The following is a 25,068-nucleotide window of genomic DNA, read 5'->3' as shown; positions in this document are numbered from 1 at the left end:
TGATACGAATACGAAATCGGATCATACGATTCTCTCTGCAACAATTTCGAACAATCCCCACAAGCAGTTACACAATATCAATTGTCGGTTTTATCCCAACATCATCATCAGTATGTTATTGCCAGATGTCAGTTGCTAAACGCAGCGGGGAGTGTTTCAATTAAAATAAGGGCCTTTCCATACCTAGAATTAAATCTGAAAATTACACTCTTTAAAGTTTTTTCAACAATACCGGACTTGAAACTGTTACCAACACCCTTAGGGGAGTTTTTCAATGTGTCATCTCATACGAAAGTGAGCTGAGTGATGGAGACACACAATAAAGTCGTGTTTTAAAGTTTTAATATCTTATAACTTTGGCCACGGGTGAAAGGGTTTATTCGGGCTTAGTTTCATTGTGGTGCATTGGGATATGAATCAACAACCAGAGGGGTGGCGATTTGGCCAACATTCATAGAGTGTTAGGAGAAAGAAAAGAGTGAAGAATTTTCTGAATCTCTGTATTTGTTCAGGCCAAAAAACCTATAGTTATTATAGATATAAAATTGGGAAGAAAATGTCTATAACTTTACATCAGGCCATGTCATCAGAAAATGATTCTTCATGCCATATATTCAGGATGTTGAATTCAAAAAAATAAAATAAGGTAGGTAGATATATACATATCGCAAATATATATCATCAATCATCATCGAAATGAATTTGGGATTAGAATAAATTTGCAATCCAAAAAAACTCGAATATAACGTCAGATTTTCCGTAAAATCCCATAAAAACTGTAAACTGCCTCATCGAATCAGCACCGTCACTAGCGTATTCAATAAATTTCCAATCAATTTTTTTTTCGCAAAAAATTAAAAAACGAGCAATATCGTCGAAAATAGATGAAGGCTGATTTGTTTAGGCTCATATCAGTTTATTCATTCGCCAAATTAGACGGGTATCGATTGGACCTTTTCAGCGAAAAACGAAATGAATGTGAATTTAATTGAAAAATAACCAATGCTGCGTCGTAGAGCTCTCGACATGAAACTCCCCAATTAAAAATTAATTTCTGTTAGAGCTCCGATTGAAACTCGATGAGAGAAAATTTAATGGAGTTATCGATAACCTAGCGTCTGTTCATAAAATTCAATTTCGGTATTGAGCAATCTCTGCCAGGGGTAACTGCTTGTGAAAATCATTATTTCGTTGATTTCATTTGGTTTATCGAAGAGGAATTGGTAGCAGGCTGCGGAGTTTTCTGTCTGAGGAGAGAAAGATTCATTTCACAGAAATTACGAAAAGTTAGCTGAATATACACACACCTAAAATTTGTTTCGCAAGGAACTTTTTCCTCATTCATATTACCTACCTACCATTGGAAATTGAATTTCAGATAGCTTGATTCATTTTAAACAAATAAATTCTTCTAGATATCATGTTTTGCTGAAAGTATGGGTTTTGAGAAAAAATATTATCAACAGGTATGTATCTACCTATAGGCTGGACGTTTAGACGCCTCAAACTTCTATTCATTATTTCTCTTCAGAAATATATTTTCTTAATTAAAGCTAGGTCATACTTTTTCATTGGACCAAAGTGTGGTGCAGAATAGGATAGGTTTAGAATCTAATCAATAAAATTGAATTATGATACTTGATGGTGAAAATCCATAATAAAACTAAAAACTGTACCTTTCACTATGTGATTTTCCTTAAGATGAAGTAAAGTTTATCTACACCCACCTGAAGATGCTGCTGTGACAGCGAAACACGTGTAATGTTAAATAACTGTGTGAAAAACACATGATTAAAGATTTTCGTTAATGGAATTGGACTGAATCATTCTCGAAAATTGTAATCATCATTAGTTTGAAGTCTGCACAGTCTTTCTGAGAGTAATAATTAGCTAACAATGCTTTAGCATTGTACTAATGTACTGGTAGTATCGTGTTGTCAATTTATTCAGCTACATGTACCTAGGTAGGTACCTAACTTTTTTAGAAGAACTTATATAGCGTGACTAGCGTGAGTCTTTGACTCGTACCTACAAATATATTAACACTAGATTCTTGAGGTCGAAGGAAACAGTTTTTTTCTTTACTATTTTTCCCGATTCGGCCCTGATAAAAATATATAGCCATTTTGAATTTTCATAATGACCTGTGCCACCCCTGAAAAAACAAAATTACCTTCAGAATAACTAGGTACAGCTAAATCTGTGACACTACACATCTGTGGATCTTTTAAACAAAGTTGTACTCAGCCAAATTTTTCAAATTTCACAGATAGATACTTTATAATTTATGAACATTACTGGAAAACACGAGAAAATATGAAGGATATTTTTATTTTACAAAACGTTCAAATATTCATTAGATATACCGTTTACTCAGTTTCAAGAGATAGGTTATTTGAATTTTTGGTATTTGTGTTCTATGTAATGGTTTTGAGAGAACTGGAAGACGTGGGTGATGTCTTGTGTTAAAAAAATTTCATGAAATAAAAACTATATTCCGAAATCCATTTCATTCGATAAAATCGTCTGCATATGTGAAATAGAACTAAACAATTTTTTAAGATTTTTCAACAGCCTGTATCTTTTAAACCCTGCCGATTGAGAAAAAATGGTAAAGGAGAAGAGTGTTCCTTTTGAACTCAAGAAGCTATTGTTAAAATAAGAATTTGTATGAGTGAAAGACTCACAGAGTATATTGAATATTGGTTCATCCTCGAATAATATCGACTTTTCATTCCACAATCTCTTCCTTGTTTTACTACCCTTGCCCCTTGTTACAGGAATCTTCATCCACCATCACAAAAATCGAAAAAATTACAACCTTCGACAAGTCGTAGATATCTATACTTTGCGATTGTGTGCTGAACACATTAATCTGTATTCAAGCGACCGATGACGCTCATGCAGAAATAAAATCAGATCCGTACTAAGCCTTGAAATTTCATGTTCATGGAATCGCATTGGATTTAGGGGGGCGTTAGCTCCGCCATATTGAATATTTTATGTACCTACATAGGACAGAATGTTTATTGGTGATTTCATTCATTTTGAAGAAATATAGGTACCTAGGTAAAAATACTCTGCTTTCTCCAACTCGATAGACAATTTGATAGATTTGGATGGAACTGATTACATATTAATATCATAGAATTCTTAATGGAGGGTTGGCAAAAAATGTCAGATTCCGTAAACTACAAATTTTGATGGCCACTCTTTACGTACAAATATTACGCATCCAACATAATTTGATAGTAATTCAACGTGCAGGATAACGCAATATATACGACCCTCATTTAAGTTTGTTCTGGCAATAATTTTAATCAGTCAAAGTTAATAGCAGATGATTGGTTAACCCTACAAGTAGGGAGTCCATAACATGATTGACTTAGCTCTGCTCGTTGACAGCAAGTTCCCAGAATTTACACACCGTAATTTAAAGTCTAATATAGTTGTTGGCTACACTGAAAGTCCCTCTCGCTCTCTCTCTCGTCCCGGACTCCATGATGGCGATTCCAGACTTTTTATTGGCGGGAACGATCCGGAGCCCGCCCTACAGGCCGCCCCGAACGCTTCCAGCGTGTTTGAGGTTAAACAGTCAGTTAAAGCCGGGCCATGGATTCGAATCGGTGCAGTGACGATACCTCGGCCATCCTCGGCTACGGATTGGACGCGAAGGCCGCTACGAGGATGATGACCGGCTCAAACGCCGTCGGACCCAGGCACACCATCGACAATATCCTGGGCTTGGCCAGGAAGGAAGAAGACAGGGAAGGTTCGATCACTCCGGGAAATGGCGAGAGCGCCGGTGAGTAGTAGCCTCTGATTTTGGCGGGACGCTCGCGAACTTGGTCCTTCGAGCCGGATCGCGATCGACCGTTTGGTCATCTCGAGGCTGAATTCATGTGTATTTGCGTTGTATCTGTTGAGCCGCGTGGAAAATTGAATTGTATGAAATTTTTGGGCGAAGGAAGGGTGAATTTAGCGATAAATTGGTGAGATCGCGGTTGTCAGATGTAGAAACTGTTATTTTGTTTCAATTGTCTATTCGAAATAGTCTGAATTGGTTCAGAATCCGAAATCTGCAGGGAGAACTGTAACAAATGCAGATTATTTAAACACTGAAATGAGAGAACCTCACAAAAAAGTCCGCGGGATGCTAGAGATTCTTTTTTTTTGTTATTCGCTTACCTACTGTCACTTATTTGCTGTTCTTAAGTTCTCACAGCGTCAATCTAGCTCTAAATCTTAGAGAACTTCATTGTTGATTAAAATCATGGTAATGTACGACTTTTTGATCTAATTTTTTCATTTCCGAACCGATTGCAACTGCAACTTGATTTTTTTACTCTATTTTTCTGAAGGCTCTCCTCAAACGAAAGTTAATATAGGCATACCGGAACAGTACCGGTGCAGCCCAACGTTGCTAGCTTGCTTTCTTTTTACCAATATTTTCAAGAGTACACATCCGCCCATGTTGAAACTATAGTATAAAGGGTGAATCTTTGACTCGTACACATATTTTAACAGTAGATATTTGAGGTCAAAAGAAACACTTTTCTCCTATACAATTTTTTCTTATTCGGCCCTGATAAAAATATACAGGTGTTTGGTGTTTTCATAATGAGCTGTGTCACTCCGGAAAAACAAAATTACCTTCAGAATAACTAGCTAAATCTGTGACACTACGCACATCTGTGGATCTTTTGGGCAGAGTTGTATTCAGCCAAAGTACCCAATTTTTCAAATTTCACAGATACTTTTTAATTTTTAAACATCAAATTACTCGAAAACGGCGCATTATACGAGAAAATATGAAGAATACTTTTATTTTACAAAACGTTCAAATATTCATTAGATAGCGTCCAACTTAGTTTCTATACAGTTGGGTTCTTTGAATTTTTGGTACTTTGATGGTACGTAATGGTCATAATGAGAAAACTGGAAGACGTGGGTGATATCTTGTGTTCGAAAGTGTTTTTCAAATAAATGAAAAACTATAGGTACCTATTGAAATTCATCTCATTCGGATAAAACCGTTTTTTATGGTTTTTCAACATGTATCTTTTAAACCGAGCCGATTCGGAAAAAATGGTAAAATAAAAAGGGTTTATTTTGACCTCAAGAATCTACTGTTAAAATATTTGTACGAGTCAAAGACTCACCCTGTATAGGCAGTGTAGGTACTTGGCTTTAGAAGTGTAGAAGGACGTTTTAAAAAATTTGGAAAATTCTAGTGTCAAGGGTATATTGTTTTTGTTTCGCATTTGTATTCTAAAACGTAGGAGTTACCAATTCAATCAGTATCTTTTTTAATATCGCGAAAAAATTTGTGAATAGGTGACTCCGAAACCATTTAGCTGATTTTGACCATTAACGAACCCGTCAGGCAAATTTAATTCTATATCTATAGGTACTAGACCAGTTTTTGTTTGATATGTTATTATATTTTATGTATCTCATGAGAATCCATGTGCCATTTCAATATAAGAATCCACGAAATTTTTTCTGGAAACTCGAATTTCTTGGAACCATTCTCAAAATAAGGGAAAGAAGTAGACGAAAAATGAAGCGAAAAAGCTTCGAGTTATGCTGTAACTTGGATGGGTGACCGCTTTGAAGTTAATTTGTTGGTGGTTTCTTCAAATCAAAAGCATTTAGAACAGATATCACTGATCACTGGAAGTTAATACAGAGATATGAATAGAACAAAAATCGACTAGTTTTCTACCAATCTGAATTAAACCTGAAGTGAAAAAGGCATCACAAAATAAACAAAGGCTTTTCCGATAAATCACCCTGAACAATATCTCCATCATTTCGATCATAAATTCCACCTGTGCGTTTGCATGTTATCACAGTCTAATTACCCCCCCCCCCTCACACCCTCGCCTGCCAAATAATTACCCCTTTGAACGTTCAATTAATTTTTAATATGCCCCATAAAACACGGAAAACGACTCGAGAAGGTCGAGTTTGTCGATCACATGTACATTAGCGGTTTTTCTAGTTAAATTCAAATAAAATATCAAGTTAAGTAATCTAAGTGGATTTCCATTAAACCCATTCTGTATATCAGGTCGGTGCCGACTTTAGCGTCACGCAATATAAAGGCGCATATCATTATTGTCGGGGGTTTAAAGGACACTGAACGCTCAAAGGACATAATTCAATGTCTAGTAATGTTTTGTGTCCGTTGAGACACTATTTGTACATCCATATAACATACAGCTGACAACAGACGCAGATATACCAACATTGTGTCAATTTAAAAAGGTACTACCCTTAATTCCTTAATATCTGGGCTGATATCAGAAAAAATGCAAAAAGAACATTTTTATATCGTTGGTTCCAATCAATTTTAATCAACCCTGTGATGACAGCAACCCCTAAAATCTTGAATAAGAAGAGGGGTTTTAAAGGTGATTCGATTTCCTTTTCAAAAATGCCATAAAATTGATATTTTTGTTTGTTGAAACAGCAGAATAGTTGCGATAGTAAGAGTATAGCAATGAAGCATGAAAATAATGAAAAAATTTTTACTTGCCCTCAATATCTTGGCCCCCGTGCAAAATCAGAAAAAATGCGACAAGAAGTAAACCTTTGATAGTAGGGGGACATTTTTATATCGTTGGTTCCAATCAATTTTGATCAACCCTGTGATGACAGCAACCCCTAAAATCTTAAGTAAGAAGAGGGGTTTTAAAGGTAATTTGATTACCCTTTTAAAAATGCCATAAAATTGATATTTTTGTGAAAAGAGTACAATAGTAACGATAGCAAGAGTATAGCAATGAAGCATAAAAATAATGATAACATTTTTACTTGCCCTTAATATCTTGCAAAATCCGAAAAAATGCAAAAAGAAGTAAACCTCTGTTAGTAGGGGGACATTTTTATACCGTTGGTTTCAATCAATTTTGATCAACCCTGTGATGACAATCACCCCTAACATCTTTAATGGGCAGAGGGGTTTTAAAGGTGATTCGATTGCCCTCTCAAAAATGCCGTTACCTTTCTGTTAGTAGCTACCGAAAAATAAAAAAAAAAGGTTAGAATATATAGTTACGAGAGCAAAAGTTGCAATGAAACATGAATATAATGAAAAATTTTTTACATTATCTTGTAGACAAAAATATAACCTATTTTGAAATTCAGCCCTTATGTTTTGGAAAACTTCACCTTGAATTTTACTAAAAATATGAAAGATTGTTATTGTTAAAACGTTTGAGATTTCACTGTGAAATTTATTCTTTCCAATTAGAAGTTATACCGCAGGTTCCTGATAAATATCTGCCTTTCAAATGAACTCCTCCAAAAGCCCAGGCAACAACTAGATTACTGTTTGGTAGATGGATATAAGTGGTCGTTTGTATTTTGATATTTTATTTATTATTCCCATCTAACATACTTAAAAGGCTTCCATTCAGGTAGAAAAAATCGAGTTGCATGTCGTAGAAGCGGAGATGTTAACACGAGATACTCCTGTCAGATAGACACGAAGAGTGTCCAACCGATGCTCAGGCTTATATACTTAAGATAATTGACTGGATGGAAGTTTTTATGAATTCAAACAGGATATTCGCATCTGAAATGAACTTAATAATAGGCTTTTAAGGCAGACACATCGCTTCTTGCTGGTCTCAGGTATAGGGTCAACTTTGGATTGATTGATATCAAATTCGTCATAACAAAGTGACTTAGATCCCTTTTAAAAAGATCTATGTTTGAGGGAGATTGGTGGATATTACTTAATTCTGATGTTTTCAGCTTGAAAATGTCTGATTCGATTATATTATTTTGTTCTTGATGTGGACATCCGCCTAGTCAAAATGTCAAAATATTTCGTTACTCAACATATTCTCCTCTTAATTGGATACATTTATTACGATGAACCTGCAACGTCTCTAGACCTTTAAAAAAAATGTTTCTTCTTGCTCTGCAAACCAGACCTCTACAGCTTCTATTACCTCTTCGTTGGAAGAAAATTTACGACCTTTTAAACTTTTTTTTAGTTGAGGAAAGAGATGATAGTCGGATGGAGCCAAATCTGATGAATAAGGGGGGTGTTCTAGTAATTCAAACCCTAAATCACGAATTTTTTGCATTGCAACATGAGATTTGTGTGCAGGGGCATTGTCCTGCAAAATCAATCAACACCTTTGGATAGCTTTCCGCGTCTTTTCTCTTTAATTTTTTCCCGTAGAGTGGTCAGTAATGTCGGATAGTAATCTCCGGTTATTGTTCTACCCTTATCCAAAAAATCAATCATGATTACCCCATGACAATTCCAAAAAACTGAAGCAAGAACTTGTCCAGCAGATTCTTAGGTCTTTGAGAACCAGAGTGTCGCCATTCCATCGATTGTTGCTTTGTTTTTGGATCGTAGAAATGTACCCAAGTCTCATCCATAGTAACAATTCGGTTTAAGAAATCTACATGAGTTATTGTTCGTTGCTATGGTAACGGAATATTTTTTTTATGCATGGAACTGGTCTATATAGGCTAACTAGATATCAATACATCCTCGTACAAGAAATGATTCGCTGTCGTCATTTTTAATGATCCTTTGAGATTCCATTCGAATAACTTGTGGGGCTTGAATGTGTCATACAGATGGATTTGTGTAGATCATTCCCAAACTTTCTATTGAGTTTGGAATCAGAGTAGATCTGATATAAGAAAAGAATCGATTTACACATACCTACCTACTTGGATATTTCCCAATTTCGATTAGGCCGATCAGAACAAATCAAACTGCCAATAATGAGAAAGACCTTTCAATTCTGTCCAACGTTCTGCGATAGAAATTGAAAGACCCAGATATTTCAGCCGATAACCTTCGGGTATATATTGTGGATTAGATAAGGTCGAACATATACCTTCTTAACCTATAGCTACAAATCCATTAGCGTTTTAGTGACCAGTCACGATGACTTACCTTAAAATTAATTGATGATGAAGTTGATGGGTGTAATAAACTACTGAAATCCTGATTGATCATGCCCAACAAGAAGAATTGGTAAATTGCTGCCATTATATACTTATTAAGTGGATGGTTGTTGGATTTTTTGTCTCTTTAATTGAATAATGTGTTAATCAATATGTTGCCTCGCGAATCCAGATATATAATGGTATTTCATCATGCAACAAATCAGAACTGGAGAGTGCTTCAACTTTTCCGTGTTTTTAATGAAAATTTCTGGGTAGAAGGCCAAAAATAGGTCTTGTGTCCGAAGAAGTATATTGAAAGCGCTATAATTTTCAAAGAGGTGTTTCCTACATAACTCATTAGATTACTACTTGATTGATTCTTTGATTTTTTGGATATATCTACTGATAGTTCCTAGTTTTCAAGGTGTAGACCTTAATGTAACTGAATTTATTGTTTGTTTAGATGATCTATATCAAAATGCTCTTGATATCATCCAAAAATAACCCTAATAATAAGTTCAAAGATAAGTTTGTCTTTCATCAAGAGTATATAACTTCAGCATTGTTTGTCAAATGCACTTGGAAGAACCTCAGAGAGGGGTTGATAGTCATTTTCTTTTTGAAAATACGCATTAAAAAATAATCTTCTTTGACGATTTTAATTTTGTTTCAATTCGTTTATTTCTTACTTTTGTTCCGCAAAAAACGAATTATTTTTCTTTTTACGACTTTGAACTCGGAATTTAGCGAAAAATAATTTCTAAATATTCGGTGGCCCTTCGTAGAAATCAAATAAAAATTTCGGAAAACGTGAGTGAAAATTCCGTCAGCACAACCCGATCCAGAGGAAGATTTCCAGATTTGTTTGTTGGGGCAAGGCTCTCTAAAAATCTGGGGTTTAGTCGCCATAAATTGGGATTTTGTCCGACACATTGAGATCTCCACCAAGCGTCCATTCAATAATCCGATTTGTAGTCTCAAGCGGGCCTTTATATTCAAATGTTTGTATCTTGTCAATCTGGTCACCGAAGGCGTTCAAAGTCGAGGGAGGAAAGTACTCGTATAGATATTTCAACAGTAGATTCTTGAGGTCAAAAGAAAAACTTTTTTCCTATACCATTTTTTCCGACTCGGCTCTGAAAAAGATATAGCCACTCTAATGAACTGTGCCACCCATGGAAAAACAAAATTACCTTCAGAATAACTAGCTTAATCTGTGACACTACACATCTGTGAATCTTGTAAACAGAGAACAGAGTTTTACTCAGCCAAAGTACCCAATTTTTCTAATTTCACTTTTCAATTTTTGAACATAAAATTACTGAAAAACGGCGCATTATACGAGAAAATATGAAGAATACTTTTATTTTACAAAACTTCCAAATATTCATTAGATAGTGTCCAACTTAGTTTCAAGAGTTGTGTTCTATGAATTTTTGTTATTTTTATGGTACGTAATGGTCATAATGAGAAATCTGGAAGACATTGGTGAAGTCTTGTGTTCGAAAAAGATTCATCAAAAGAATGAAAAACTATATTCCGAGATTCATTTCATTCGATGAAACCGTTTGTGAGATAAAACTAAAAATAATTTTTTTTATGGTTTTTCAACAGCCTGTATCTTTAAAACCGAGCCGATTCAGAAAAAATGCTAAAGGAAAAAAGTGTTTCTTTCAACCTCAACAATCTACTGTTAAAATATTTGTACCTGTCGAATATTCAGCCTGTATACGATCAATTGAGATCCCATAATAAAATCCCCAGTCCAAAATCATCGTTTTTATGGCAAAACCCTAAAATTTTCGCCATCAGCGAGCTGGCGAATAAACCCGCCGTGCTTTCATCGATTCGGGAAAGGTTGTTAGCACTAACAATCAAAATCACCCAGAACCAGCTACCAAATTTCCCTAAATACATATATTCAGAGCCCCAGTATTCAATATATTATAATAACATTAAGATCGGGAATTTAGATTGGAGGCAATTCGAATTAACCCCAAAGAACGTAATGCTATTTTCCAGCCAGTCCAGCTAATCTCGCGTCGTGTATTAATTTAAATAATGCTTTAATAATTATACCGTATGATGTATTATTTGAATTCCCGGCTTCTTAGTCCCGTACAAATTCAACGTGACGTTCGTTGGAATTGAAATTTATTCGGATTTTGCATGATTAGGAGGGGAAACGACATTTCATATTTATGGAAAGTAATCGTTTTGCCGTGTATGACCCCTTTATCGTAGATGTCAGCGATAGCTGGGCTGCTTGAAATTTTATACAATAAAACCTTTCATTAGATTACGACGTCGCTCATTTTGGATCTATCCTGGTTTTTCGGGGATTACTGCGCTGTTCTTTGTAGATATGTATTGTAGTTTGAGGAAGCAATCTTTTTTGTTCAGATTCTTCATGAAATACTGGGTGTCCGTTGAGAATTACTTTCAAAGTCGTATCCTGATAACGAAAATATTCTCATGGTATTTTCAAGGTGTTCTATACCATTTTAAGACCGAATCTGCGGAAACTATAAGAGATAGAGAAAAATGATTAATTACAATACAATTTTGTAGAGCTCGAAGAGTCACAAAAGTCAGCGATTTCATATATTCAACTACTCCGTTCTAACAATATGAATTCGTTTCGGAATATTTCTCCCTGTGAAGAGGTCGTTTGACTATCCTAAAATGAATCAATATACTAATGAATGGAACCCTTATCTGAGCCATTTATTATTGATGAAAAATGCCCTTTGTAGCATATTTTTTCAACCTATATTTCGCGATATATGGCAGGTTGAAGAATTCCAAATTTGGGCAAGAAATCAATTCGAGTCCTGTTGACTGGAGTGACGACAATCCCCACTACATGTTATATAAGTCGAGCGATAACTCTGATAACGCGTGCTCAATCCCTCAATCCTAAAATGTACAGGGTGTTTATGAGAAAATCATTCTATTCTATTCTATTCTATTCATCAGTTGGACTAATCCTGTGACCGTAATGAAGCTATGTTTGTGAGGTGTTTTATTTTAAAGGAAGTTGTCACTATATGCATAAATTTCTTCTGGAAAAATTCTTCCTGCATGCAAAGCAGGCGGGTACAGCTAGTATACAGGGTGAGTCTTTGACTCGTACAAATATTTCAACACTAGATTCTTGAGGTCAGATTGAACACTTTTTTCCTATACAATTTTACCGAATCGACTGTTGAAAAACCACAAAAAAAATGTTATTTTTAGTTCTATCCCACAAATGGTTTTATCTTGATGGATCTTTTTCGAACACAAGATCACCCACGTATTCCAGTTTTCTCATTATGAACATTACGTACCATGAAAACACCAAAAATTCAAAGAACCCAACTCTTGAAACTAAGTTGGACGCCATCTAATGAATATTTGAAGGTTTTGTAAAATATAAGAGCTGACTCGGAAAAATGGTAAAGGAAAAAAGTGTTTCTTTCGACCTCAAGACTATACTGTTGAAATATTTGTACGAATTAAAGACTACCCTGTATATACTTCTCTTGTGGAGGGAAAATTTCATGGACGAAGAGTTCTGCCGCTGTCTAATGAATATTTGAACGTTTTGTAAAATTGAAGTAGGTATTCTTCATATATTCCCGTATAATGCACCGTTTTCGAGTAATTTGATGTTCAAAAATGAAAAATATCTGTGAAATTTGGTACCTTGGCTGAATAAAACTCTGTTGAAAGATTCACAGATGTGTAGTGTCACAAGTTGAGCTAGTTATTCTGAAGGTAATTTTGTTTTTCCAGGGGTGGCACAGCTCATTAAGAAAACAACGTAGTTGAGTAGAAGATTTTTGGCATCCTTGCTTGCATTTAAATATCTCATCTCGAAAGCTTAACGAAAATGGGACACCCTGTACATAATCCGACGTATAAACCGATTTATCTGGGAAACTACGGTTATCGAGCGAAAAACTTGTTGGGCCCAACATCAATCAACCCCCTCACATACTACCCTCCTCATTTAACTCGTCCACCCCCAAACCATTCAATATTCATCCAAAGTGGTTTACGGTACGAATGGGCGAACATTAGGTCCCACATGCCCGTTTAAAACAAACGCGGGGACACGTCTCCCCCCTCGTTGTGGAGGGCGATCCGAAAAGATAGGCATGCAAAAACGCAATTAACAATTACCGCTCTTATCGCAAATCAGTTGTGTTTATTATTAATGCAACGCAATTAGGCCGCACGAAACGAGACGGTAGATCAATGTTCTAATTAAATAATCAATTGCTTAACAAACTCGCGCGTTAAATGGAAATGACTCTTCGGCGTCCGCTAACGGCCTGACGCGTTTCGTTGCTAATGGCGGCTTAATTGATTTTGGTAGTCGCGTCTACCTTGCGTCTGCCGACGGTTCGTGGAAGGTCATCCGAAAATGATGAGCTCTGTTTTTTCACCTTCAACTGCCACATGAATTGCTAATTCGCCGGTTGTTGGTTGCGCATAAAACGCCGTTTATTCCACCCATGGGTTCTTCACTCCTATAGTCTTTTTCCCAACGGAAGACAAGCTTTTTGCTTAGTGGTTGATGAAGCAGAGCTGTAGTTCTTCCTAGTGAGTACAGTTGCCGTTTGTATGGATGAATACCTAAGTATCCTTGCTATGATGCTCTGAAGAGAACTAATGAGCTCGAAACTATGGATGCGCAGTCAATTCTACAGTGAGTCAATTTGAAAAAGTATACTACCCTTAATATCTAGGTCCCCCATGAAAAATTTGATGAAAATCAGATAAAAGTATGGGGAAGTCCGGAAGAGTTGAACCCCTTTTCACTCTGAAGCCACTTAAGTTGTATCTGTAAATAGTAGCAACTCATTTTTTTGCATGACGGTATCATGCCCAAATAGGTAACGATAGATAATAGTAAAGTGATGATGAAATGAACATTTTGAGTAGGTACAGCAATTCTTTTTCTTCGAACCGAAAATTTTCTCATGTCTCTCTAACCCATAGAAGAGTTGAACAGGGGGCGAGAGAGACTTGACCCTGAGTTTGTTTATCAGGAAAAACATTGAAAGAAAAAAATTTCCAATGACCAACGATTGTCTATGTCAAGGTTTTCATCATCAGATGTATCAGCGTATGAAATATATATTTTCTATTCCAGTGTAACTCTCACTTATTTCCGAGATGTTTTTTACTTTTTCGAACCTTTGTATATATTTTTATATTTATTTTTATTATTCAATTTTCTTTTCTTGAAGCAAACTATTATCTAAGCTCAGTGCGGGAAACATGGACCACTAATAATGTCTGGTCGGCAGACATTATTAGTGTCTGGACTCTGACCGTTGAGTCAAGTCTCCCACACTCCCTTTTAGTCTATTCAACAGATGTTTTCTTGAAACTTTTACAACTATTATAAAAAAGGCTCAGCGTTTGTAAAACAATATTAATCAATGAAAGCAATAAAACTAAATATCACCACGCACCTTTTAAACTTTTCAGACAGTATAGGAAACAAAAATTATTCAATTTCTTACTTCCTAACAGCAAAATCATGTTCAACCCTCTCACTCCCAAACTGTTTTGATGGCGGTCAAAATGGAGCCGCCACTAGTTGTGCCTTGTTACGAGTATGTCGCAAGCTATTTACGATACAGGTAGCGCGAAATTTGAATTGGAATATTTGAGGTGGTTCAAGTCTCCCGGACTTCCCCTAAGCTTTTGTTCGTATTGACTTCATAGACGAACATTTTGTACAAAACAGCACAAACCTAGCTCAATTCAGCACAAAAAAAAACTTTGCAACACCGCTCTAGTATGTGAAAGTGTCTTGTTGAGCCTGTGTCGCCTTGTCTGATGTCAAGGGTTAACCTAAATTGTTCTCCTGATATCTACCCCCATATACTTACCTACAGTGTGTCAATTTGAAAAGATACAGAAAGACGAATAAGCCTGTAAAGGTGAATCTACCTACAAGAGTAGTAGATATATGGGCTTACAAGTAATTTATGAGTTTTCACAACTTCTTGTGAAATGTCAGTTTGTGGCATTTTGAAAAATTCAATCGAATTACCTTCGAAACAAGGTAGCACTGAACTCAACCCCTCTTCACCCTTAAGATTTAAGGGGTTGCTGTCAAGACGTTCACAGGGAAATTGAGTGGAACCAACCGTATAAAATGTAATAGGGAATACTCCTTCTGACGGAATGATGTATTTTTTATGAGATATCTTTGAAACGTCACATTTTGAAATAACCATTTCAACCGTTTCCCCAAAAAAATTATTTTGAGTACTTCAAAATTAAAAATAAAAATGGGTATTTAAAATTTGAAGCGTTCCGTTTCTATTCCACAAGTTGGCAACATCGACTCAAATATGCGTTGATAATGAAGGACAACAAATACACTATCTTCATGAGATAGACAAAGATGGCTGTCTATGGAGTCTGTGACGAACGAGGAAGGTCGTATGTTTTTATGAGATTTTATGGCCGGTTGCTCTGTTGAGGCTCGCCAGTGAGTATAAGCTTTATGATGGCTGTAAATCAACATCTGTTATATTATAAATAAGCCATTGTTCTTTTTTTTCTAGTAGGCGCTGTTGCCAAATCGTAAACTAGAAACGAAGCGATTTAAATTTTAAAACCTTATATTTTAAGAATGAATTTGAATAGTAGTCGCGGTTATTTGAAAAATTCATGAATGAAACTCATAATTATTCAGTTTAAACTTGCATATGCTGTGATAACCCAAATTGAGGAGAATTCCCCATTCAATGTAAATACCAAAAAGCTATCCATTTAACGGTATGTCAGAAACTTATTAAGGGAATTGTCCCTCGAAAACAAGTCGAATTTGTGGGTGAAAACAGGGACGCGCTGTACGCAACACCCAAACCGTACTCTCACATCTCACCCTCATCTCAAACCAACCCCTATTTTCAGGCGAGGGTAGCTGCAACTCCAACGACGGCCTGTCCGAGATCCGATACGGCAAGAGGTCCTCGGGGATCGGCGGGGTGAACTCTGGAACTGCGGGAAGCGGCTCGGAGGACGAGGGCGTGGCCGCAACGGGGGGACACCCTGAATCCCCCGACGGCTGCAAGAAGAAGCACCGCAGGAACCGCACCACCTTCACCACGTACCAGCTGCACGAGCTGGAGAGGGCCTTCGAGAAGAGCCACTATCCGGACGTCTACAGCCGGGAGGAGCTGGCCATGAAGGTCAATCTGCCGGAGGTCAGGGTTCAGGTAGGTGAAGCTTTTTGTTCGAATTGTCGGGTTAGTACGGCCCTGGTTGTGTTCGGTTAAGTCGCGAACTTGCTGGCTAGCAGCAACAACAACTTAAAAATGAGTTTTTTAAATTTGAAGCTTTTCGTTTCTATTGCACAAGTTGGCAACATCGACTAAAATATGCGTTGATAATAAAGGACAACAAATACGATATCTCGATGAGCAGCAACAGCAACCTCAATAAATATCCAATAGGGAATACTCCTTCTGACGAAATTGATGTATATTTTTATGAAATATCTTTGAAATAACCATTTCAACAGTTTCCCAAAAAAATTATTACTTAAAAATGAGAAATAAAAAGGAGTTTTCAAAATTTAAAGCGTTTCGTTTCTGTTGCACAAGTTGGCAACATCGACTGAAATATGCGTTGATAATAAAGGACAACAAATACACTATCTAGACGAGATAGACAAAGATGGCTGTCTATGAAGTCTGCGACGAACAAGGTCGTAAAATTTTATGGAATTTTTATGGTCGGTTGTTCTTGAGGCTCGCCAGTGAGTACGCGCCTTATGTTGGCTGTAAAACAGCTGTTATTTTATAAACAAGCCATTGTTCTTTTTATTTTCTACTAGGCGCTGTTGCCAAATCGTAAACTAGAAACGAAGCGATTTAAATTTTAAAACCTGGTATTTGAAGAATGATTCTGAATAGTTTCCACGGTGCATTTGAAAAATTCATGAATGAAACTCATAATAATTCAGTTTAAACTTGCATACGCTGTGTTAACCCAAATTGAGGAGAATTCCCCAGTATGTTGCTTGTTGCACCAGTTCTTCGTTGGGAATCACGGTTGTTCTTTTCTCTGAGCCTAGCAAAGACCGACAAGGAACCAGGAAGGTTGTGAATTTTATGGGATTTTTATTGCCTTTGCAAGTTCCTTTGCAAAAATCATCATAAATTGACAACTGTTGAGTGGATTCCTTGGGTATGGGTTATTGTTGAAATTTTCATTGAATAGACTCTCATATTATGGAGCCATAAAATATTGCATTTGACATTTGAGATTAGAAAGAAGCACTACTATAACCAAATGTCGCTTTTTTATGAAAATAATTAGATCATTGTCTAAAATCCCTCGGTACAAATATTAAATATAATCGAATAGCGACCAGTTTCATAATCAAATTTAAAGTCACTTCAAGCTTTAAACTTAAACCTTCCTTTACTGTCACTTTTAGTAGGGTTAAAGGAAGCTTTAAAATTAAAGAAACTTTAGGTTTGATTATGAAACCGGTCGTAAGTATTCCACCAAACCTTGATAGAATCATAGCTGTTTATGGAGATGAATCACAGCCCTCTATCTAGTTAGCTATAGAAGAATACTTTTCAGTAGTAGTAGCAAGCTGGTGGAGCAGCCAAGGAAATTCATTCTGAAGCTAATAATCCTCTAACATAATTGGATTTAATTCATGATCGATTTTCGCAAGCCCTTTCTACAGACCCACTGAAGAGTTGTTTGCAGTCTGCCAATACAAAAGTAAAAAATGGAACACTATTGAAAGAAGTCAGTTGAAAATTACACCCTATACTTCCCTTACCTCGTACACCTAATAGAATATAATATGTTTATGTTGATTGAAATTATACGGTATAAGTATATTTACCTCTAATATACCCAGGTAGGGGATTGATGTTCACAGACGTGAACACGCCAATGCTCCCCCAGTCACGAAGGGGTATGGAACCTAAAGTTGGGTCATTTTTCATTTTCTCTACATCGTAAAGATTTTTCATATCTGCTATATTTCTTTCCAGATTTATCGTTGCTTTTTATTCGGTAATAGGCAATTTCTAGTCGAGGAATTTATTTTTAAATTCGAACTGTATAAAAATGTGTGTCATAAAATACGGGTTTGACAAGGTTGCCTGATCAAAGGGATAAACTGAATGGGTGAATTGACGTTCACGATGAGGACCTTCCAGAAAAAAATCAGGAGATAACGGAAATGACAGGCATTTATGTTATCCTATTTCCAGTGCTTTATTTCTATGTGGAACCCTTATTTTATCTATTTTTGAATGTATATATAGTTATGTTGCTCAAACAATTAAACAAGGGGCTAACGGAAATACACAACCGTATCAATTCGGCATCACGGACATACTGGAAGCTAAAGGTCAGAGTGTTTCAAAATCACGACCTCAATCTGAAGACCAAGACAGCTGTTTACAAAGCAGTGGTCCTCCCAATGCTTCTTTACGGAAGCGAAAGCTGGACGCCCTACATGCGACATATTAAACAGGTTGAACAAACGCAACAACGTCATCTAAGACAAATAATGTACATCAGATGTTTCCACAAAATTCCAAATGCGGAAGTCTTGCAGCGCGCGAGTTGTATAACAATTGAGTCTCAAGTAACCAGAGTCCGACTCAGTCGAGCGGCCACATTCTGAGGATGCAAGACACAAGACTGCCCAAAATAGAACTGTATGGCGAATTCACAAAGGGAGCTTGGAAACCAAGAGGCCAGTATAAGCGGTTTAAGGATATACTACATCAGTCCCTAAAATCAGTTAATGCCAATCATATCTGGGAACAACTAGCTTTAGACAGATCACAGTGGAGGTTTTTGGTTCATAGTTATAATGGAGACTCGAGAAGAATACACCGGCAGCCAGATCTGGTTGGTGCATTGAACTCTAAAAGAACTGGAACGGCATCTCGATGCAGGCAAACTGAGGAAGACTGAAAGGGAAGATGTAGAGCCATCTGTCTCTCTCTGCGCTCTGTCAATTGGTTTATAACGATGTAAACAAAAACAACCCGGGTCGTTGAAGTGAGATCACTGCTGCATCTTACGCCTGATGCGGTTATTCGATTGGTTGCTGAACCATTAGAAAGAGATGGGTTGCTCTACATCTTCCGTCTCAGTTGGACACACTTTTCGTCGTATTTCGGTACCTAAGAGGTCCTTCCAGTTCATTTAGAGTTCAATGGGTTGGTGATTATCCATGCCCGGAGTGTGGAAGGATCTGTGGGTCACGGTTGGGTCTGTTCAGTCACAGGAGGGCACACACTCGCAACTAGCCCTAAGAAATTATGAGTTTGATCGCACCGATAGTTTTGTTTTTGAGTCTTTTTGTAGACTAGATTCAGCAATAATGAAATTGGTAAAGGCTTGCTGAAGTAACGCGGTATTGGTGTAGCATAGTAACAGCCCCATCCCACATTGTGCTGCCTGAGCAAGCCAAAAACCTAAATTCGATGTCTCCAATGGGATTCGGACATCACAAAAAGACGAACGAGAATTCGGCCGCTCCTTGCACATAGCAGACAACCGCAGAGACGGTTTTTCTCCGGCAAACGGCGCAGCAAAACTCCCGCTTATCAAATATTTAAACAGGATCACGCTCGCGTCGGTGTCAATGTCAAAGTTTCGGATCAAAAATCAACAACTACGTCGGAATCGGGTCGGCGCTGCCTATTAAGAATCGTAGGTAGCATGCAAGGGTGGTTCGGGACGTAATTAATGCGATCACGAAGCTGGCACGGGGTAAGAAAAGGCCAGTGCGGCGCGTGATTGCTAATAAATGGCAGGAAATAAGGGTCCTCGTGCGTCTGAGCCGCTGATAAAATAATTTCGAATGTCGTGTCTAATAACTGAGTCGGCGGCAGTCACGCGACGCGTTCGGCGCTATTTAGCGGGACGCCGGCGTCACCTGCCGCCCGCTCAGGTGCAGGACGTTTTTCGGTGATTCATGTCGCCCGACCACGTGAAGGCCCTTCGTGGGTTTTGATTCAGAAATCAGGTCCTAGAAGTTAGGACCGTTTTTACGTTTGGCAACGTGGCATTTTCGTTGATTTTCTCTGAGGGAATAATCGAACTTGGAAAATGGTACCTATCAAGGGCGGTTCCAGTGGTAGGGGCATGCAACTGCCTTTGAGAAGTTAAGAGAAAAATTTATTCGAATATAATTTCAAATATAACCGGCACTGCATTGAGCTCGATAAAATTTTGAGATTTATTATACTACTTATATAGAAGAGTTGTTCTTTTAGAATGAGTATCATTTTTAGATCTACGACGGTTGTTTTTTTCTTATTTTGAAGCTAATGATTCAAGAATAACGGAAAAAATATCTATAATCTGACAGCTTCAGCAAGCCGAGACAATAAAAATTGGCCATAATGATCACAAAAATCAGTTTTTTTGAATTATCTCCTCTCCTGAAATCCAAATTGTTTTCGCATTCATTATAAAAGTTGAAGAGCATAACATTTTCTACAAATTTTGTTCGAAGCAATTTTCCCTACGTTCGTACGTTTTTGAGATATATGGCGATGAATGTACATTAGACAGGGTTTCTACATTGACCTTGGCCTTTCGCTTGTGTGACTAAGCTCCTCGTCCTCGAAAACGGTTATGGGAATGAAAAATTGCTACAGACAAAAGTTGTACAGTATTTTATCATCTACAATTTTCATAATGAATATAGAAATGACTAGAGGTACAGCAAGGAAGACATTTCAAAAAAATGCCTTGTTATCATCTTCAAACTGTCAGATTAAGAAACCCCCCCGGATTAATGTCAGATTAATGTTTCAACACGTCCGCATCACTGAGATTAACTAACTGTATGAAAATCTGACACCCTCGAGTATGTACAAGTAACGTTTTTTTTGCATTTTCGAAGGACCACTGTGACCTGTGTGGTGTCACGTCCAAATTTTCAGTGTCTTGAAAAAAGTAGCTTCCTTTGGGTCCAATTAACATATCCCCTCAAAATCTGAAACTTTTTTTAATCATTTTCTCTTCCGTACTGCCAGCCCCACCTTGCAAACTGTCAGATTAACATGAATTTATTATCGTAGGGCATATACAGTAGCTTAATCTGACACGCTCGAGTATGTACACCTGACGATTTTTCTTTACATCTTTGAAAACCTGCAGACGCTTTCCCCACCGCTGAAAGTGCATAAAACATCATAGAACCTCTTTTCTTTCTACAATCTAATCTTCAAAATCCACTAGGTCTCCACAACGCTCGTTGAATTTCATCTGATTTGCAACCGTTCCGTCATGATACATCCTGATCTTATTTGTTTTACTGGATCAGTAGAATTTTCAGTTTAAGGTCAAAAGAAAAGATTCACTTCCTTTGCAACGTTTGGGCCTATAGTGCAACACAACCCTCTTTAAAATCTAGAATCTAGACCGAATGTGATTAGTATAAGTCCCCACCCCACATATGAGGCTGGAATTTGATCCACGAATTGAATGCTTTTATTCGAATCTTCGCTGCTGTTCGCAAGATATGAGGAAAAAAATTAAACATCCAATATCGAATTCCATAAACAGTCCGCAAAGCTCTCGACCACCCTTGTATTAACTTCATTAGACGGAATTTCAGCCCCGCGGCCCTATCATATTCAAATGAGTGAAATTGAATGGAAGAAGGCCGGAATTTTCCAAGATTTTCCCGACGGTATTTTCTCTCCAAACGGAATTGGCTGGATTGCTCACGTGAAAAGAGCTATTCGAATATCGGCAGGAGGTATAATGGAAAACCAAGGGTAATTCGATTTGAATCGTTCAAGTATTCGAAACAGAACGGTTGATTAAATTTGGAAAGAGCCGTGGAGTTCGGGGATCTGGGACCCGTCAGATGTTTGCGAGATGGAAAACCATATTCTAGACGGCTTCATTAAAGATATTTCACGCGATTGGGGGTGGGCGCGATACTGTATCCAGAAATTGGGGGATAATTTTTGGGGTTTATCGGCTTCATCTGTTGCTCTTCGTTATTCATAGAGACAGGTCGATTTTCGTTTTGAATTATCCTTTTTTCAGGCATAGTTGTGAAGTTTACATGCTTCCTCTGCAAAGGGTTGAAGGATAGTTGCGACTTTTGTAATGGCTACCCCAACTGTTTGTGCCAGAAATGCACCGAGCTCGATAAATTTTAGAGATTTATTTCTCGAGGAGTTGCTCTTTGAGAAGAATATTTTTTTCAAATATCGAAAAATACTTGCATTTCCCCCTTCAAATAAGAATGAGTTTCAAAGTTGTTTTCATTCAAACATATAGCTTATATTAATCATAAAGAAATACCTATTTCATATCAACAAACACCTTACAGAATTTCTAATAAACACACGTCACAACCCTTGACCCCTAACACAGGGTGCATGACAAACTCTTCAATTACAAAGGAAAAGTTGCGTAATTCAAAATGGAATTGGCCTGTCCATTTTTCTACAATACCTATTATAGTAAATACCGAAGATATGAATTTTGTGCGTTACACATTGGGGAATCTTTAAAAAAATTGTGTCATTTCAAGTGGGTGTAAATAGGAACAGTGATCTTTGGCTGTCGTTATACAGTAGTATGCGGCATGGGCGTAGCCAGGGTTGAGTTTCGGGGGGGTTTTAAATGAAATTTTTCTGATTTTGACATATAAAGTGAGACTTTTTGAAAATGATATTATGTATACCTATCTTATTTCGGGGGGGGTTTGAACCCCCAAAACCCCCCCTGGCTACGCCTGTGGTATGCGGTCACTTTCTTCGTTGCACCTTAAAAAATCCGTACCAGCCGGCGAGGTAATTGGTACGAGTGGATAATAATTAGTAATCGCAGCCTTATCTTGGCAGTTGTGAAAGGGAGACTGGCGCCCACAGCTATTAGCCCTGTAATGTAAGATAAATTAATTTTATGGCCGACTAAACAGTCGAAAATTGTCGTCGAATCGGCACGCGATGTGACGCGTATTTATGTGTCTTTTTCACGGAAGTCTAGTTAGACCTTCGAGGGCCTTTGTTGCCACCATTATGGTTTGAAAACTTCCAAGCAGATCATGATCTTAATTTTCGAAGACGACTTATTTAGCAGCTGCTAATTGGTTTATCGTATTTTTATTAAAAAAAAAAATCTTCATATCGGTATATCTATAGGGTGAGTCTTTGACCAGTACATTTATTTTACAAGAAGATTTATGTGGTTAATTCTGATAATTTTTTCTCGAGTATTCATGCGATATTTAATGGTGATTCTGCATTTAGTAGCGAGTCCGAACAGTATTCATTCTGATTCTTGATTTCGAGTGTTCTGTATTTTGATTAATCCTGTGTTAAGGTGCGATTCCGACAATTCTGCTTACGTCATGTTGTGCCGAGCCCGTTTCATGTCAAAATTCGTGGTTTTCTGTCAAGTAAATTGCGAAGGAGTCCACCGGTGCGCCCAGTGCAAAGACGATTGTTGACCCTATAGAGGTAAGACAGCACTCCGTAATATTATTTGGTAACCTCAGCTAGCACCTTTACCCATCCTTTGCCACAGTCTCTGCTGGTGTGAACACTCAGGGGGAGCAGAACGCACTAGGAGGTGAACCGCCGTGCCTTTTTTTCTTACTTGCCAATGTCCACCTCACCTATTGGTACGAATTGATTCTGGTGTGGGAACCCGGGGGGAACAGAAAGCACTCATAAGAGAACCTCCGTGTTTCTGTGACGTCTTGCTCAAACCCTACCCCTGCTGAGTTCCGACATCATTGCCCGTTAAGTGCGAGTCTATGAAACTTTCAGGCACAAGTATGTAGTCCCATTGAAACCATCCCAATTGCTGGAGTTCATCAGAACCACAGAGAATAGTTAATCTTCGTTAGCACTATGGAACTCGAGGGTGCACTGTATAAAAACAAGCGGCGAGAACAGATCTGATGCGAGTACAATGAACTGCAGTGGAGTGTAACCACATGAAACAATCTTGATACAAGAAAATCCAGAATCCAGAGCCACCAAGTGATGTAACCCTTCGACTTAAGAGTCTATACTGCAATGCTACAATGGAACCATGCACAATAATTTCGAAAACATGAAGACCATCATCCAACTTCTGTATGATCCGACCAATTCTCAATTTTCTGGAACGCTGGTTTTCATCCACCAGATGAAACCTCATCAAATTCGAGAGGAGCACATCCTCCCGATGTTCCACGTCCATCGATTCGCTCGCAACATGCAGAGCCGCCGCCGTTTTGCGGTGGCGGCGCAGCTTATCGGAAAATACAGGCGGACGCGTATAGACCTGATGATTGCGGCGCCAATTTATTACAGTTCACTACTAACAAGACATCTCTAACGAGACAATCGGATTACATTCTCGATCTCGTGTTGGATTGACGCTTTCCAGCGAGATCCAGCCAGGCGAAGGCCCCAGCCTAATACGATTCCAACGATCCAATTATCGGTAACAACTCGACTAGCTATTTGCGACAATAAAAATTCATTCCGGCCCATAGCTGGGGTTCTGGGGATGTCGCCAGCAAAAATCTTCGACGTGACATGTGACGACACGTTCTGACAGGCCAAGTTCGCTGTGTGAAATTGAAATGTTCGACGCTCGCGAATTCCAAAGTATGTGGGATGAATTGGAAACCCTGATGGTGAAGAGACAGGTTTTTTGTGGCTCGGCGTTAACATATTCGATTTCCAGGACTTCGGTTACAGCTATAAGCGCCACTGAGCACTCAGTGGAAACTTGGAAACAGAAACCAGAGTGGTTTCTATGCACCCTTTTCCCTTATCCTTTTTGGTTTCTATTCGCTGAAAGTAAGATTTCTGGCCGGCGTGCAAACCCGTTGGAAGCAGAGTAGAGAATCGTTTCCTAACGCAGTGGTGTTTTTTCCCCGACCTGCAATACCGTAGCGTCCGGAATACCTAGTGGATTTTGAAGATAAGATGGTAGGAAGATGAATGCACTTTCAATGGTGGGGAAAGCGTCTGCAGGTTTTCAAAGATGTAAAAAAAAATCGTCAGGTGTACAGGGTGGGCAAATTTCGATATTTTAGCACTACAGCTTTTAAACCAGTGGCGATAGGCAAAATCTGATACCCCATTCTCGTTCTCT

At 37.9% G+C, this 25,068-nt stretch overlaps 1 protein-coding gene across 1 annotated transcript in view; it reads left to right on the top strand.

Moving 5' to 3' along the window:
- The first annotated feature begins 3,610 nt into the window (after positions 1 to 3,610).
- LOC123308416 (retinal homeobox protein Rx1-like) overlaps positions 3,611 to 25,068 on the top strand; it is a 54,956-nt gene continuing 33,498 nt past the window's right edge. The window contains exons 1-2 of the mRNA XM_044891050.1: positions 3,611 to 3,805; positions 15,862 to 16,166. Of these exons, the coding sequence (XP_044746985.1) occupies positions 3,613 to 3,805; positions 15,862 to 16,166 (498 nt within the window). The 5' untranslated portion in view covers positions 3,611 to 3,612. The remainder of the gene's footprint in view (positions 3,806 to 15,861; positions 16,167 to 25,068) is intronic.

This window comes from Coccinella septempunctata, chromosome 2 (genome assembly GCF_907165205.1).
Source record: "Coccinella septempunctata chromosome 2, icCocSept1.1, whole genome shotgun sequence".
Lineage (NCBI taxonomy): Eukaryota > Metazoa > Arthropoda > Insecta > Coleoptera > Coccinellidae > Coccinella > Coccinella septempunctata.
Note: the sequence above shows the minus strand (reverse complement) of the source record. Positions and strands in the feature narration are given on the sequence as shown.